The sequence below is a fragment of the Prunus avium genome, chromosome 7 (genome assembly GCF_965620075.1).
Source record: "Prunus avium chromosome 7, drPruAviu1.hap1.1, whole genome shotgun sequence".
Lineage (NCBI taxonomy): Eukaryota > Viridiplantae > Streptophyta > Magnoliopsida > Rosales > Rosaceae > Prunus > Prunus avium.
The window spans coordinates 19,980,235-19,997,108 of NC_142290.1; the positions used below are offsets into that span (position 1 = coordinate 19,980,235).

At 39.1% G+C, this 16,874-nt stretch overlaps 1 protein-coding gene across 1 annotated transcript; it reads right to left on the reverse strand.

Annotated features, from left to right (window-relative positions):
* Positions 1–10,453: 10,453 nt before the first annotated feature.
* LOC148293088 (uncharacterized) lies at positions 10,454–15,886 on the reverse strand. The gene is made up of 4 exons (XM_088244574.1): positions 14,603–15,886; positions 14,408–14,448; positions 12,339–14,286; positions 10,454–10,909 (listed from the first exon to the last, which is right to left on the reverse strand). Exons 1-4 carry the CDS (start codon positions 15,884–15,886, stop codon positions 10,454–10,456), a joined length of 3,729 nt encoding a protein of 1,242 aa, XP_088100700.1.
* Positions 15,887–16,874: the final 988 nt, after the last annotated feature.

The following is a 16,874-nucleotide window of genomic DNA, read 5'->3' on the forward strand; positions in this document are numbered from 1 at the left end:
TTCAAGTTCTTCATACTTATTAGGCAAAGGGTAATTAGTATGATATGTATTCAAAGATTGAATATAACGTTTGAAGTTAGCATGATATGTATTCCATTTTCTAGTTGTACAAAAGAAATTAGCATCATACTCCTGAATTAACATATGCCTCGATCATCATATATATATATATATATATTGTCGCTAAGATTAATTTGGTTTTTGTAATTTATCATCAACAATTGTTTAAAATATTCCACCTTCATGTGGGGTATAGTTCAGTTGGTTGAGCTCTTTCACCTCCACCCCTCCAAACACTCAATGAATATTTTGTAAATCCCCTCATCCATTCGCTTGTACTTAAAATTTTTATAAATAAATAAAAAAAAAAAGTTTGCACAAATACTGCCTGGATTGTATGCAATACCAACTTTCGTTTGATATATGTTAAAGAATATAAAGAATGGTTTATGAAGAGAAACCGGCCAGATTTATCACTGAAAGTATTAATTTTCAACTATCATTTATAATTGAGAATTTTGTTATTAGAATATAATGTGGTGGGCGGTATGATTTAGCACAGGGACTTTTGTCGTTTCCTATTGAAAGACGAAACTGCCGAGAAATGAAAATCAAAACACCAAAACAGAAGAAACAGAAGAAGGAAAAACGACTTTGTCCCAAAAAAAAAAAAACAAAGGAAAGAGAAAACGACAACAAACAAAAACAATAAGAAAAACTACCTCGTTGGGTCTTTCCTTATGAGCCGTTGGGACGCACGTTTGGGCCTATCTGTGGTCTAACTTCTCCTTATGTCAGAAGAATTGACTTCCCTCAGGTGAAACGGTGTCATCCTAACCTATTCAATGTATGATGAGGTGCAGATCTCATTCCCACGTTGTGCAGGGGTAATTTCGTCTGACCACTTCGAGTCTTGTACACATGTAATTATGTCATTGGCTTGAGAAATCTTACTCCCACAACTACCATATTCTACAAATAACACATATGGTGGTACTAGCTTGAATGTGTTGGTCAATTTGTGTTCCACACTGATTTCTTGTCGCGTCACAAAATTCATAAACATGTACCTTGCATTTGACACGATGTGACTAATTAGCTTTACGAGCATATAGAATTTGTTAGGAACCGAGCTCTAAATTGAGAGAAATCGCAATTCCATCACAATCAAATGTGCTGTTGGATAAACTCCAATTAATGACTGTTATAAAGGAGTTGCTCACTATCTCTTTCTTTTAAGTACTTAGCTGAGTGGGACGACTTATAAGTGATTATGGATATGAGTTGGAGAGGATGGAAGCTTTGCATTAGTGCTTCAAAGATTATAGGCCTTTTGATTTATAGCAAATCGGTTTTAAGTTAGGTGTTCATGTTCTAATATGGTATCCATGTGAAATATAATATGCATGTTAGTATTCAACAACATGCTTTTGTTAGTTATCTAACGGATCAAATACCTAGACGAACACACATTTTCACTACTACAAAAAGTGAAAAAGACGACGGTAGAAGAAAAAACCGTCGTTGTGTTTAAAAAGACGATGGTAACAAAAAACCGTTGTGGATAAGTGACTTAAACAACTAAAAAACGGAGGTACTGTTGAATATTTTTTTATAACGACGCACACAAATAAAAAAGCGTCGCCTTATTAAAAAGGTTTTCTTCAGAGTTAAAATCTGACCAAAAAACAACGACGGCAGGTATGACAAGCGTCGTCTTTTAAAAATCAAGTGTCCTTTTTTTGGTAAAGACATGGTTGTTTTGAAAGAATTGTCGTCTATTATATGTAAAGATGACGGTTTGTTTTAAAAGGGTCGTCTATTATGAAGTAAAGATGACGGTTGTAGGGGCCTTTTTCTTCCGGCAGCAAGTGGGCTGGGCTGATGAAATTGTCCCATTTGTCTGAGTTCGAAAATTAAGCCCCAAAATGCTTCGACAGGGCAGCAAGGCCTTAGGAAGTATTTTGGTTACCTTCACCAACTAAAATAGCAGCAACTTACAAATAACTTCTTCATGCTTGCAGATAAACTTTTGGGCTTGGCATGAGAGGCATGTGGCATGGGAACAAAATTATCATGGGTTTAGCACTTTATGAGAGAGAGAGTTGTGGGTTCCTATGAAGGTCAGAGGTTCTAATGGAAGGGAAGAGAGGTTCTAAGGAGGATTGGTGGAGAGTTTTGGGTGATTTTCGTCGCTTCCGGCAGTTTGAAAGTGACTCTGTCAAAGCTTCTGTTAATTTGCCAAAACAGGGGAAATAAGGGAAAAATGGGCAAGAATAGCACGAAAATTGCTGGGTTTTGCATGCAAGAGAGGAAGCTTGCTCTCTGAAGGTTGTGGGTTGTGCTGTGTTGGGTAGAAGGGGTCCTATTTATAGCTGCTGGGAATGGGTCTTCTCCAAGAAACCCTAATGGCTTCTTCCCAATATGACTAAGCCTTCCTCTCCCTTTCTTCTCCTCTTTCTTGACTTTCCTCATGGTGGCAAAAATCAATTCTGCCCAATCCCACAAAATCAGAGATTTTTGGGAGCTCTAAGCTTCTTGGGGCTGCTTCAGACGACAGCTTCCATTTTCACCCATCTTCTCTCTCTTCTTTCTTCCTCTTTTCATGGCCAAATCTGATGAAGGAAAGGAAATGGGTGCGCCTGCTGGTTTAGGAGATAGCATCTTCCCCTGCGTGCCAATATCCCTTGGTTTCTTGGATGCTTGCACTTGGAACTCGTTCTCCCAGCAATCCCTCGCATGTGAATCATTGGCCTCTTCGTGGTCTTCTGCTTCAGCCAAGTGCTGAGGGCCTTGACTTTCCCTTATTCAAATGGTTTGGGCCTTTTAACATAGAAAATCAAGTCATCTAATAAGTGGGTTGGGTTCACCAAATATTTGGGCTTTATAGGCTATCTAAGATAATGGGTTATTTTTTACTAAAGTGATGGGCTATTTTGGTTGGGCTACTCTAGTTGAAGCAATGGTCCATCTCCTCCCTTGTGCTTACCCATGTTTGGGCCTAAGAAAATGGGCCTAAGTCCCGAGGCCCCCAAGCGACCCGAGACTTCCATTTCTTGACCCATCAATGGGCCCCATGACAACTCGTTACCATCCATACCACAACCCACTCAAGCAAGCCCCGGGCATTTGAGTGGCTTGGGCCCACTTAAGCTTGTTGTGGGATAATAATTTCCCGCTTGGCATTGCTTTTGAGTATAACGCTTGATAGGATAATTGGCATGGATTTGCGAAGCTAAATGCATCCTTATGATTTTATTTCAGTTTCTAGCACAATAGATTTTTATTTGGCATGGCATGTAGGATACGGCTCGTGCGCGGCGAACTTCTGTGTACTTCAAATTAGGCCTTTTTCCAATAATATGTCGGCTTGGGCTAGGAATTTATTCTTTTTTCTTGAGGGTTTGTAGTGTATATCTCTCAGTGCCTTTAGGAAATTTTGATGCTTTTCCAGTTACTGTAAACCTTCCACCCAATTCATCAAAGGTGGTCACTTTATCTGGGATCCCGACTTCGGTGGGGACAGTAACAATTCCTGGGTGCACTGTCCACGCTTTGGTGTTATTACTGAACACCTATTTAAGGATGTTGACAATGTGCTCCTTGGAGCTACACAAGGACTTGTGCTTTCTAACCCTTTCAGATGCTGTGGGTCTGCGAGGTTGAAGGAGAGGACAGGGAGAAGAGATGGAGAGCAAAGGGTGGAGAGCGAGGGCAGAGGGGGACGGAGTAAGTAAGGGGGATGAAAAGTTGCAGAAAAAAAAAAAGAAGGAATTTTCATTAAAAAATTATTTAATTATTTCTTATCCACATGTCACAATGTGATTGGACATGTGGGCTCCACTTATCTTCCACACCACACTTAACAGAATTTATAACGGCAAGGACCATTTGTGATAAAAAGCCCAAACGTTAAGGACTACTAGTGTCACAAAAAAACCTCAAGAACCATTCCTGATAATTTCGTAAACGTGAAGGACCATTTGTGATAAAAAGCCTTCCCGAAAAAAAAGCCCACCACAACACAGCTTGAGGGTATTAATGTAAAAACCACCACCAGAACCTGCCAAATATCAAACCATATCGTTAAAGAGAAACTAATTAGGATTTGAATTTAGTTTCCTTAACTGGCTCACACTCTCCCTCCCCTTATAAATTATTCAATCACAATAACCCGACCTTTATTATTGCTTTGCTTATGTTAGATGATAGATGTCTCCGAAAGAGGGAGAGAAGAAGTAGGCTGCTGCTGGATTCAGAAGCTGTTAAAAAAGTTAAGGTATTTTCTTCAAAGATCTAGTGCTCTTCAAAGATCAATGCTTGAGCACTAGATTTTTCTTTTGGTTCGAATCCAAAATTTTGCAACATGCTTGCTTCTAATTTCGTTCAAAACTTAAATCGATCCAAACTTTTTTCTTTTCCATATTGTATCTGTTATTTTCGTGAACTGAATCTCTCAATAAGAGATTTATTTTAACTTCGAAAAGAAAAGCAAAGAGGAGTTATCATATTTGTGTTGTGATTAAATATCTTGATATTGTGTGCGTGTACGCGACTAGGGTTTTATGTATCTTAATCCATGTGTTGAACAGAAAAACAAGCCTCATTGGGCGGAACCACAGCCAAGGATGTGGTAGGCCGTAGCTGAGGAAGTTTTGAAGAAAAACTAATAATAAACCTATATCTACATGGCCCACCACAACAAGTTTGCTTCTTTTTGGTTTTTGTCCTATGCTAAATCTGTTGCCTGTTTCGACCAAAAAAAATATTATGCTGCCTGTTTTTTGTGCGTGAAATTATATGCTGCCTTTGGCAAAAGATTTTTGAAGAAGAAAAAAAAATACCTATATGGTCCACCATCAACTACAACACATAAGGGAAATATTATTTTCTCAAGTTCATTTGTATTCTCTTTTAAGAGTGGAATAATATGTAAACCTAATTATATTGTCCTTGTGTTTACAACTAATATATATGTGAAACTAATTATTTATATTTTTGCATCAATTGATACTAATAAATTTGAACTTCAAAATGCAAAGGTAAGATTTTTTTATAAAAAAATTATTAGACGTTAAGCTAAACTTTTTAGCTAGCTCACCCACCAAAAAATTCCTGATTCTGCCTTATATATGTCGGTTGTAGCTAGCAAAACACTTTTTGCCATTTATATCATATATATAGTTCCCTTCTATTAAGGGATCCCTCAAATTATTTGAGGGACCCCTTTTAGGGTACCATATGAAATTTTTCGTATACTTATTTATTGTTTCATTTATTTATTATTGAAACTGTTTTTGTTTGCAGAGTTATAAAAAGATGCCTCCTGGAGCTAGAAGAAGCTTAGAACTTATACCAAATGAGATTGCTCGTAAGATGACCTTTCGGAAGCGAAAGAAAAGTATATATAAAAAGGCGGACGAGCTTTCGAAACTCTGTGATATTGATGTTTGCTTGATCATCTATGAAGCTGATCAAAAGAAGGGGAGGGCAATTCAATCAGAGACGTGGCCTCAAGATTCAGCTGAATTCAATCGCATTTTTAACAAGTAAAAAGCTTCCAAGGATATTCATGTCCCTAGTTTAAAGCAAAACTTCGATTTGTCTAATTTTTACAACGCCGCCAAGAAAGAAGACGTGGATCGAAAGTTTGAAAAAATGTACCCAACATGGGATGATCGAATCGACGAGTTTTCGCAGGTCGACTTGATTAAACTAATTGGTTCATTGGAAGCCAAGATACAAGCTTTATCCAAGAAGATTGATTCCGTGGAACAAAATTGAAATGTATCCAAAGCAGAAGAGCACACCAACATGTGTTGGAAGCCTACTAATCAAGTCCCTGATCAGCAAACTTGTCCTGAATTCGGTGCCTTTAATATGATTTCAGTCAATACTACAACTTCAGCCCTATAATTGATGTCTATATGTGCAAATATCTCAAACTGCCTAGTGCATGGATTTCAAGCTCATTGAAGATCTGATGATCTAACCTTTACTGAATTTGTAGCTATCTTTTAGTTTGATTGATTCAATTTCTGATTTATGACCTTTTGGCTATATGGAAAATACATGCCTATGTTTACTCTCTTAATTTACTTTCGGAATTGTGGTTATACCATGCTTCTCCTTTAGTTAATGGGTATTTTTATTGGGTGTCGTTGTTTTCATTTATTGTTTTACAATATTGTAAGGTCTTCTCTGTTTCATTTAAAATATTAGAGCTACACTTATGATAATACATGTGTATCTTCCAATATATTAACTAAGCTCCAAGTTTTTCATGGTATTTTCCAATAGTTAAACTGATGCAACGTGACAAATAAATGGCTAAAACCTTAGTCCAGAATATGGAACTTTGGAATCCACCAGGAAGATATGTGGAAACTTTAAGGTTTATTTGATAGGATCTGAATCCCTTGCTCTGATTTTCTCTGTTATGATTTGCTTTACTTTTATTCTCCATATGCCACTGCATTAAAATTTAATCTAAGGGATTTAAAAGTTGACAGATAATCCTAAAACAAAAACCCAATTTACTCATAATTAAAAAAGAATAAAAACTCCTAACACCCAACTAACAGTAGTTCACCGGCTGTTTTTTTTCCTCCTTATTATATAATTAAGCATCAAGTAAAATATAATTAATATATTGAGGATTTGGATATCTCTGAGAATCATGGTATTATGGGTTTAGTGCCTGATCTCACGAACTTTTTATCATTGAAATACTTGCTTCTCGGGGGCAATAAATTAAGTGGAAGAATACCTGAAAATATTGGACAGATGTCCAAGTTGGAGATTATTGATTTTGGTGGGAATTCTTTGGAAGGAGTGATTTCAGAAATCCATTTCTCGAAACTCTTCAAATTTAAGGAGTTGGATTTATCCTCTAACTCTCTAGTTTTAAACTTCCATTTTGATTGGGTTCCTCCCTTCCAATTGAAATCGATATTTCTGATAATGGAATTACTGATACCATTCCGAGTTGGCTTTGGGATTTGTCACATAAATTCATTTTTATGGATCTCTCTCATAATCAAATTAGAGGGACAATTGGAAATTTGAGATCAGAGTTTCCACCTCAGCTAAATGTGAGTTGAAACTAATTGGAGGGTCCAATCCCTTCAACTCTATCAAGAGTGTTACTTCTAGATCTCTCCAATAATAATTTTCCAGTGGTAGTAGCTTCTCTTTTTAGCACAACCAAGGATAATAATTTAACTTTTCTTGATATCTCAAGCAACCATATATTCGGAGAACTTCCGGATTGTTGGATCCATTTTAAAAAATTAGTCTTTCTTGATTTGAGCTATAACTCTTTATCTGGAAAAATTCCTACCACAATGGGGTACTTGTTTAGCATCGAGACACTAAGACTGAATAACAATAGATTTGTGGGTTGCCTTCACAATTCAAGAATTGCAGAAACTTGACACTTTTTAATCTTGCGGAAAATAAATTATCAGGATCAATACCTGAATGGTTAGGGGCAAGTCTCCTGAATTTGACTATCCTTATCCTTCAATCTTGTTGGCGCTAAATCTTGAATAGATAGAGATGAGTGCAACTTACAAGTGGGATGGACGATCAAGAGATCGATTGGGTGTTGGATGCCGATTCTTCCTGTCCTTGGATGCTGATCCTGAATAGAAGATAAGCGAAGCTCGTAAAGTCTATGGAACCGGTGTGGAACCAGCCTAAGACCCTCCGATGCTCGAGTAAGATTGTTTTTAAGAGCTCTTGCTGTTGACTATATAGTAGTATAAAAGTCAAGCTGAAAAGTCTTACCCCTTTGTTGATGGTGAAGGGGTGTATTTATAGAGGGCATTTGGGATGCTTGTGGTGTTCATTTCCGATGTGGGACTCGTGGGAGGGCCCTGTGAGGTTGACACGAGTCCTTAGATATTTTGGGCGGGTGCTTCAAGGCTGATTATGTACAATCGGTATGGGGTGCCGATTGTAGACGAGCTGGGCCTGTATCGGTTGTTTGCAGCTTTGAGACAATGTCATCGGTAGCCGATGCCGATTGTTCGAGGCCTTGGGTACTTGGGTGAGCTTCTCTGATCCACGTGTCGTTGTATGAGTGGAGGGTCAGATATGGTACAAACAAATCTAATAACTTCTATGGAAGCATCGCACCACAATTATGCCATCTCACTCGTATTCAACTTTTGGATTTGTCAAGGAACAACATCTCTAGAACTATACCCAAATGTCTCAACAGTTTAACTACTTTGACTCAAAAAGAAAGTTCAAGTCAAACTATCCAACATTCCTTTTTAGGTGATTATCTAGGAGGATACATTTCAGGGTGTTATGATGATGAAGCATCTTTAACATGGAAAGGATTCAGAGCTAAATTTAAAAGTAATCTAGGACTTCTAAAGAGTATTGATCTCACAAGCAATAAGTTGATTGGGGAGATTCCTAGTGAAATCACTTATCTTGTTGGTTTGATTTCTCTAAACCTGTCGAGAAACCAATTAACAGGTCAAATACCTTCAAGGATTGGAAATTTGCAGGAGTTAGAGTCTCTTGATTTTATCAAGAAACCAAATAAATGGCAGAATTCCAACAAGTCTTTCTCAGATAGCTAGTCTTGGTAAGTTGGACTTGTCAGAAAACAACTTGTTTGGAAAAATTCCAATAGGCACTTAGCTCCAAAGCTTTGACTATGCTTATGGTGGAAATCCTCTGCTTTGTGGAGCACCACTCCCAAGGACATGCCTTGAGGAGGAAAAGGGTCCAGGACAACCTGTGTTGGTGAACCAAGACGGCCAGGATGGGCTCATAACGCAAGGATATTACATCAGCATGGGGCTTTGGTTTGTTGTTGGATTTTGGGGAGTTTGTGGCACTCTTTTGCTCAACAGGTCATGCAGATATACATACTTCAATTTCTTGACCTTTTTGAATGATTGGCTGTACGCGAAGGCAGCAGTTAGCAGGCAAAGGATACTTAATAGATAAATGGTAATTCCTACTATCTTTGTCACATACTATTTATGAAATTCAATGATATACGAGTTATTTGTTCTTGACCCAGAATATGCATGCATATTTTACAAAATCAAAACAATACATGACTTCGTTGCCCTCCAAAACTAAGTATTCTCTCCTTTAGTAATATAAAAGGAACATGCGTTATTTTGTTCACATGTTATCGTCATTAGACTCATATGGTTTATGTGATTTATCTTTCTAAATCTTATGGGCTGTTTACCTTCATCTTTAGCGCAGGCAGACACCTTTGAGACGGCATGTTTCCCTTCAATTGAAGATGCCCGGGATGAAGGACTGCTACTATATTTGTACTAGCTTTCGAGTATTTGAGTGATGATAAAGGGTCTCTTTGAAATATAAACCATCTTTAGTAAATAAGTTGTACCATTATTTTAATTGGAACTTCTACCATGAACTATTTGGTATGTTCTGATGCACCTCATGGTTTTTCTCCGATTCAAGCAAGTTTTTTTTTTTTTTCAATGTAGATGTTGAATTGCCTTTTACTGTATTGCTCTTATGAATAAACCAATGGAATTTGAGTTCAATCCCAGAAATGAAGGATTGCTAGTTTAGGAAATGTTTCATCATGACTTGTTTGCACCTGAGCGTGTGCTTTTATTTTTTTTTGGGGTCGTAATTAGAGAAATGCATTAAAAACCCCAAAACCTGAGGAACAGATTATAGGGAGAAGCAAACTAAATTAGAAAACAAATTCAGGAAAATTCTAGCTAATACAACCCAACATATGTTTAGCAAAAAGAATCTTCCCAACCAAATAGGTACAATTAGAAAGGTGGGCACGGTAGCCCATCAGACTCCAGAATGTGAACTAAGGAGGGTGGTGGCTGACTAGCCCAGCTTTGTAGCTCTGCCGCTCCCAAACCAATCTTTGCTACTACATGAGCCGCACGATTCAAATTTCTAGGAATCCAGGCTCCGTTGCTAACTTTTCCACCGAGTCCATCCAATAAAACTTTACAGTCGGTCTCTATAATGACCCTACCATGGCCCCCGTGTATAGCCAAATTAAGCGTGGGTTGAGCGTCTCACCTTTACAAGGAACTTGGACCCCAATTTCGATGGCTCACTCAAGTATATATTTAGGAGGTTTTGAAAAAATATGTGGTCTTCGATAATTATTTTATAGGTTAAAGGGACTTTAATGATGATTTCAAATACCTCTTTACACTAGCCAATTTTGAATCATGGTATATATACAAACAAAAAAGAAAGCACAAGAAAAACATTAAATAAAACCTTAAGAGTGAGAATTGTAAAGTTGGGGGGCCGGAATAGAAAATACAAGTATACAAAACACTTAAGTATTCAATAGTTACATGCCTATAGCTAAATATATTTCTAATTTAGCCATGTCTAATTTGTTTTAGAGGGAATTTTAACTTAAATGATAAGTTTTTTTTTTTTTGATGGAGAAACGGAAAACTTACAAATGGAAGCCACGAGGGCACGCAGACCCAACTAAATCAAAATAAAAAGGAACAGAGCATCCTAAAGGAAGCCCCCGCTCCCACAGATGGGAAGGGTTCAGATTATGGCCTAAACTAGCTAAAGCATCAACCGTGAAGTTTGCTTCTCGGAAAACATGCTGGAAGGAAATTTCATCACAGTAAGAACTTAGCAGCTTAATGTCTTGTACCAGGAGTTGAATACTCCACGGGACAGAAACCTTGTTGTTGATACAGTCAATGATGAGCTTGGAATCTCCTTCAACTAAAATTTTGTGCCATCCATTGGGGATTGCATGGGCTAGACCATCACGGAGCGCCAGACATTCGGCCACAGTTATCGAAACTTGACCAGAGTTTTTAGCTCCTGTGAGCCGAACGTTACCATTCCAATCCCGGATGACGAAACCAGTGGCAGCCAAGTTACCACGCACCTAGCCATCAAAGTTTAACTTTATCCAATCAAGGGGTGGTGGTTTCCATTTAATTGCATGCACACCTTTGGGATTCAGAGGAGGAGTGGAGTTGATTTTCCAATAGTCTAGACCAATCTGACCAGCAGCATGAAGAGCTCTAACTGGATGCGGGGCAATGTCTTTAAACACACAATTATTCCGAGCCTCCCAAATTTTCCAGCAAAGAAGGAGAGCTTTGGAAAGAATATTTGGGCCATCCTTATCCATCAAGTGGGGGAGAGCATCCAGCCATTCAATACCATCAAGATTCTATTGGAGAGGCAAAGGGCTTATAGAGGTGCACCTCCATATGTTGACAGCAAACTGGCATTCAAAAAATAAATGGTTAATAGTCTCCGTGTGATCAGTACACAGAGGATATTCAGGATTGATATTCGGCAAGTATCTGTGTAAATGACTTCTGACTTGTAATCTTTTTCGAATAAGTAGCCAGGCAAAGAGCTTGACTTTAGGGGGTAGAGTTAAACTCCACATTTTCTTCAATAAGGTGGCTCTAGGATGGGAAGGCTCATCCTGCAATTGTAAATTATAAGCTGATTTTATTGAAAACTTTCCATTAGGGTTGGGTCCCCAGACTAATTTATCCTGCAAAGGTGACAGAGGGAGAGGGATAGTTAGAATTTTTTCCAGAATGTCTTCATCAACTTCTTGGATGAGCTTATCACGCTGCCAGGTTTGGTTCTGAATAAAATCTGCAACTTTAGCATTTAAATTGAGGTTAGTTCTCATGAAAGCAGGAATTAAATCAAGTAAAGGGAAGGGAAAAGCCCAATTATCAGTCCAAAAAAGGATGGATAGTCCATTACCAACAATCCATCTTAAACCTTTAAGGAGAACCATACGAGCATCAAGGATGGCCTTCCAGGCTAACGAGTGAGAAGTCCTTTTTGTTACAGCAAGGAAGCCATCTTTTCTTAAGTATTTTTTAGCCATTAGTTGAGCCCACCAGTTGGTAGGGTCAGATAAACAAATCCAGCCCAGCTTTGCTAACGCCGCTTTGTTAAAAAGAGTGGCAGATCTAACCCCCAGCCCTCCTAGACTTTTAGGCAAACAGATACCCTTCCAAGAAACTGGGGGGACCTTAGTCCCATTCCCCCTAGAAAAAATGCCTACTACAAGCATTCATTTCTTTACAGACTTCTTTAGGGCATTTAAAACAAGAGAGAGTATGATTCGGGATACCAGAGACACTAGCCTTAATTAAGGTAAGACGACCCGCTCTAGATAACGTTTGGGCCTTCCAGCCAGCAAACTTGGATCGGATTTTTTCTATCATCATTTTGGCATTTGCTGGATCCTTCCAAAAAATAATGTTTTGTATTCCAAGGTATCGACCTAGTGTAGTCTTATGTTGTATCTGCAAGAGGTTACTCAACACAACTCTAACTTGGGAATGAACATTACCCGAAAAATAGACTGTGGACTTATGGTAGTTAATTTTCTGACCTGAGACTTTAGAGAAGTTCTCCAATAAGCAGTTGATATTTCTGGCGGCAGTAGCAGTAGCCCTGGCAAAAATAAGACAATCATCAGCAAAAACCAGGTTAGAGATACGGTCACCGCCAGGGGAAGATAAAAGGCCCACATTAGATTTGGGATTCTTGGTAAGATTGTTAAAATGCCTAATAAATGGTTCCATGCACAAAATAAAAATGTAGGGAGATAGAGGATCTCCCTGCTGGATTCCCCTAGAAGCATTGAAATGGCCATAGGGGGATCCGTTAATAAGCACTGAGAAAGAAGTACTAGAGATGCAATTCATGATTCGATCACAACAAGCATTACTGAAACCAAATTGTGCCAAACAACCCCTTATGTAACCCCAGTCAAGAAGGTCATAGGCCTTCTCAAGGTCAAGTTTAATAGCCATAGCTCCCCGAGCACCTTTCTTACGTTTGAAATCATGGAATAACTCATGAGCAATGAGAATGTTATCGAAAATAGATCTTCCAGGGGCAAAGGCTCCTTGGTTTTTGGAAATACAGTTTGAAAGAATAGGTTTTAGACGATTGACTAGGATCTTAGTGATGACCTTATAAGAGACATTACACAAGCTGATAGGTCTATAGTGATTAACAGTCTCCGGGGAGTCAACTTTAGGAATTAGAGCTATGTTGGTGTGATTCACATCTTGTAGAGAGATATTATTGGTTAGAAAATCATTGACTAAATTTTTGACCATTTGCTTAGTGTTTTCCCAGCATTTGTGATAGAAGATAGCTTGCAACCCATTTGGGCCAGGGGCTTTAAGAGGACCAATGCCTTTAATGGCATGCTCCAGTTCAAGATCTGAAACTGGAGCCAAAAGGTTAACATTGTCTTGGTTAGTAACACAAGGCTCAACTATTTGGAGGAAATCAGTCACCAAATGCTGGTTTGGGGCCTGATCAGCTTTGAACCTAAGTTTGAAAGCTTCAATGAAGATATGAGGGAGGTTATCCCCCTCAACCCAAATCCCACCAGGACCCTTAACTCTAAGAATTTGATTACGTTTCCTTCTAATAAGAGTGTGAAAGTACTTGGTGTTTTTGTCACCAAGCTGAAGCCAGTTTGCTCTCGCTTTCTGGGCATAAAAAGTCTCTTCTTGCTCTAGTAGAAGCTTTAACTCAGTGTTTAATTTGGAGTCTTTATCTAGCAGATAAGGGCTGTAGGGGTTTTGGGCCAATTGCTCTTGAGTTGACTGTAGAGTTTCTTGGGCAGTTTTAATCTTTTGGAATAAGTCTCCAAACACATTTCTATTCCAAGACTTCAGCTGATGTTTAAAGGTATTACAGCAGGTTTGGATTTTCTGAGCTGCATTTCCACTATAATTATTATTCCAGGTTTGAGTAACAACTTTGTCAAAATCTTTATGCGCTAACCACATGGCTTCAAATCTAAAGGCTTTTGGAACTCTTCTAGGGTGGTTACTACAAGTAAGAAGAATTGGGCCATGGTCTGATCTTAAAATAGGCAGATTTTGTAGCTCACAATGAGGATAAAGACTCATCCAATTTGGGTTAGCAAGGGCACGATCTAATCTTTCGTAAATAATAGAGTTATCATGATGCCCATTGCACCAAGTAAAAGGCACACCTGAAGCGTTCATGGACAGAACCTCACAGTCATTTATAAACTTATTGAAGTTCATCATGGCTTGGGAAACCACCTGAGAGCCACCTATTTTTTCATTTAAAGAGCAGATATTGTTGAAATCCCCTAGAAGTACCCAAGGGGCATGATTCAAAGGCTTTAGGGCAGAAAGCTCTGTCCAAAGAGAACTTTGTTTGGTTTTTTGAGGGTAGGCATAAACAAAAGTAGTTAACCACACCTTATTGGTAGCTAACTCCTGAATCCTACAGTTAATGTAACGCTCATGATAATTCAAAATATTAATATTTAAGATAGAAGGGTTCCACAGCAAGATAATTCCCCCACATTGCCCAATGGCGGGGACACAGAAACTGCTATTGAAACCTAACCTCTGAGCCAAACGATCTGCCTGAGCCCGAGAGGCCCTAGAGTCCAAAATACAAAAGAGGTCTAAACATAGCGTACTAATATAAAAGAGAGCTTGCAAAACGAAACCACGCTAGGCACTGCCTCGGCTATTCCAAACTAGGAGCTTCATGGATTGGGAGTGTTGACGTCAAGGGTTGAGGGTTTAAAAACCCCCAGAATCTCTACACTCGGTTCTGAGTCCTCCTGGGCTTCCTCGAAAAGCTCTATAGCTCTTTTCTTAGGGCTCTTAAAAGCAGGAACAGCAGAGGAACTATTCTCCTCCTGCGAGAGGCTCGGATCATACAATAAGTTCTTTCCTTTGTCCACCCCACTAGGCCCAGCTTCCTTAAAATAGGCTTTAGGGATAGGACTCTGACTTCCTTCATTAATTCTAATGCCTCTAGCAACCTCAGTAAAGGTTCTACCATCCCTTATTGCACCTTTGGATTTCCCCTTGCGGTTGGCAACCACAGTCCAACCTGCCTCTTTGTCCTCGTTATTCTGCATATAACCCTCCTCACCATCCTCACCATTCTCATTCTTGTGGATATCCTCAACAGTAATGGGTTGAGGGAAAACAAGGATCACATCATCATGAAGCTTCCTTTGGTCCTCTTCGTCTAAAACCAAATCTCTAGGGAAGAATTTTGGTTCATTATGCAGCCTCTCAACCTGAAGGTAATTTTTGTTGGATATTTTGATGGGGCAGATATGTCCTGGCTCCTTCTTCTGGCTGCAGTAAAAACAGATAGCAAAAAGGGCTTCATAACTAATATAAATGCGGGTTTCCTTAGGGCCCTCTCCCAGAATTAGACACCTCTTCAAAGGCTTGGTTAAATCCACCTCCAGGCAGACACGAACAAACATGCTTTGTTTACCTACCATAGAGGCTTGGTCAATACTAATTGGGGTCCCAAGAATGGAGACTAGGTCAGTGAGCACTTCAGGTTCCTTATAGTGAAGCGGTAGAAAAGGAATTCTTGCCCAGCAAACAATGGACTCGACAGTTGCATGAAATGGAGAAAAATCAGGTCTCCATCTTTGAAGAGCAAAGATTTGACCCTGAACAAACCAAGGTCTATTCTTCATCACGTGCTCAACATCTTCCACAGAGCAGAATTCAATCTTATACCAATCTCTACCAACATGATCAACAGAGACTTCGTCTTGCAGATTTTTCCAGTCACTTTTCAGGCGGTTTCTAATAGCCCTCCCTGGGACAGGGACTCCGAAGACTTTTCCAATTAGACAAAAGGATTCAAAGTGACTCTGAACACTAGAAGCAAGGGCAGTGGTTGACACTCTGGTTTCATTATTCTCTATAGTGAAAGTGAACTGGCCACTATGAATGACAGAAGGTTCAAGAGGTGTATTCCTCCTGGGAATGGGGTGAGCTCTAGGACTTGAGCTCCGGGATCTAGTTTGGGAAGAGTTAGCAGCAAGTTGAGGATTCATTTTGGAGGAGCAAAACAAGACACAACACCAACAGACTAAGGTATAAAGGGTTTGGAAGCAGATGATGAACCACAGCCACAACACGGTATAAATAGTGGTTTCAGATATGTAATAATGATTATTGCACAGATAACACCACCAATGCATGCAAGATTTTTTAAGTGATAGAGAAGGAACTTCCCTAGATTCTTGAGAATGCCAACCAGCCCCATTGCACGCCCTCTTTCTCAGCTGGTTTACCCAGCAAAACAAGTCATTGATGATCTTCAGGCAATCCTGACCATTAGATTGGATTAAAATTAGCCAAATCATTAGCAAGTAATAATTATTAGATTCTAAATTAGGGAAAAAACAGTAGAAAAGATCCCTTCCCCAATCGCTGTAGTCTGGCTCACTCTCGAGATAAACCGACTCCATCGAGTTCTTCACCGCCACCTTTTGGTGATCTTCCTCTGTTTTCCAGCAAAGGGATTTGTAGTACCAGCCAAGTTCTCTTGAGTGCTTTCTGTCTGATTGAGAAACCCCAAGTGGGCCACATCCGAATAGATAGAGATGGTGTTTGTTGAATTCCCCTTCAATTTGCTATGCATGAAGTTTTTTCCTTTTCTTTTGACGCCTTTTCCTCTTCCTAATTTTCCAGATCCCCAAATTTTGGAGTCCTAATTGTGCCCTAGTTCCCTTTCCCTCTTTCCCTCTCCAGAGCTTCATCTTTCTACTTAAATTATAAGTTGTTTAGTACTAGTTCTATATGTTATATATATATAATATAATAGTTGAGAGAAAAAAAATATGGGGGGAAGGGAGGCCAGGGCCACTCCAAGCCTAGGAATGGCTCCGCCACTGCCTGAATTGTTTGGGGTTAGCCTTTCAAATTTGGCTATCCTGCTGTCTATTCACTTCTATGGAAGCATACCATCACAATTATGCCATATAACGTTCAAATTTTAGATTTTTTCGATGAACAACATCTCTGGAACTATACCTAAAT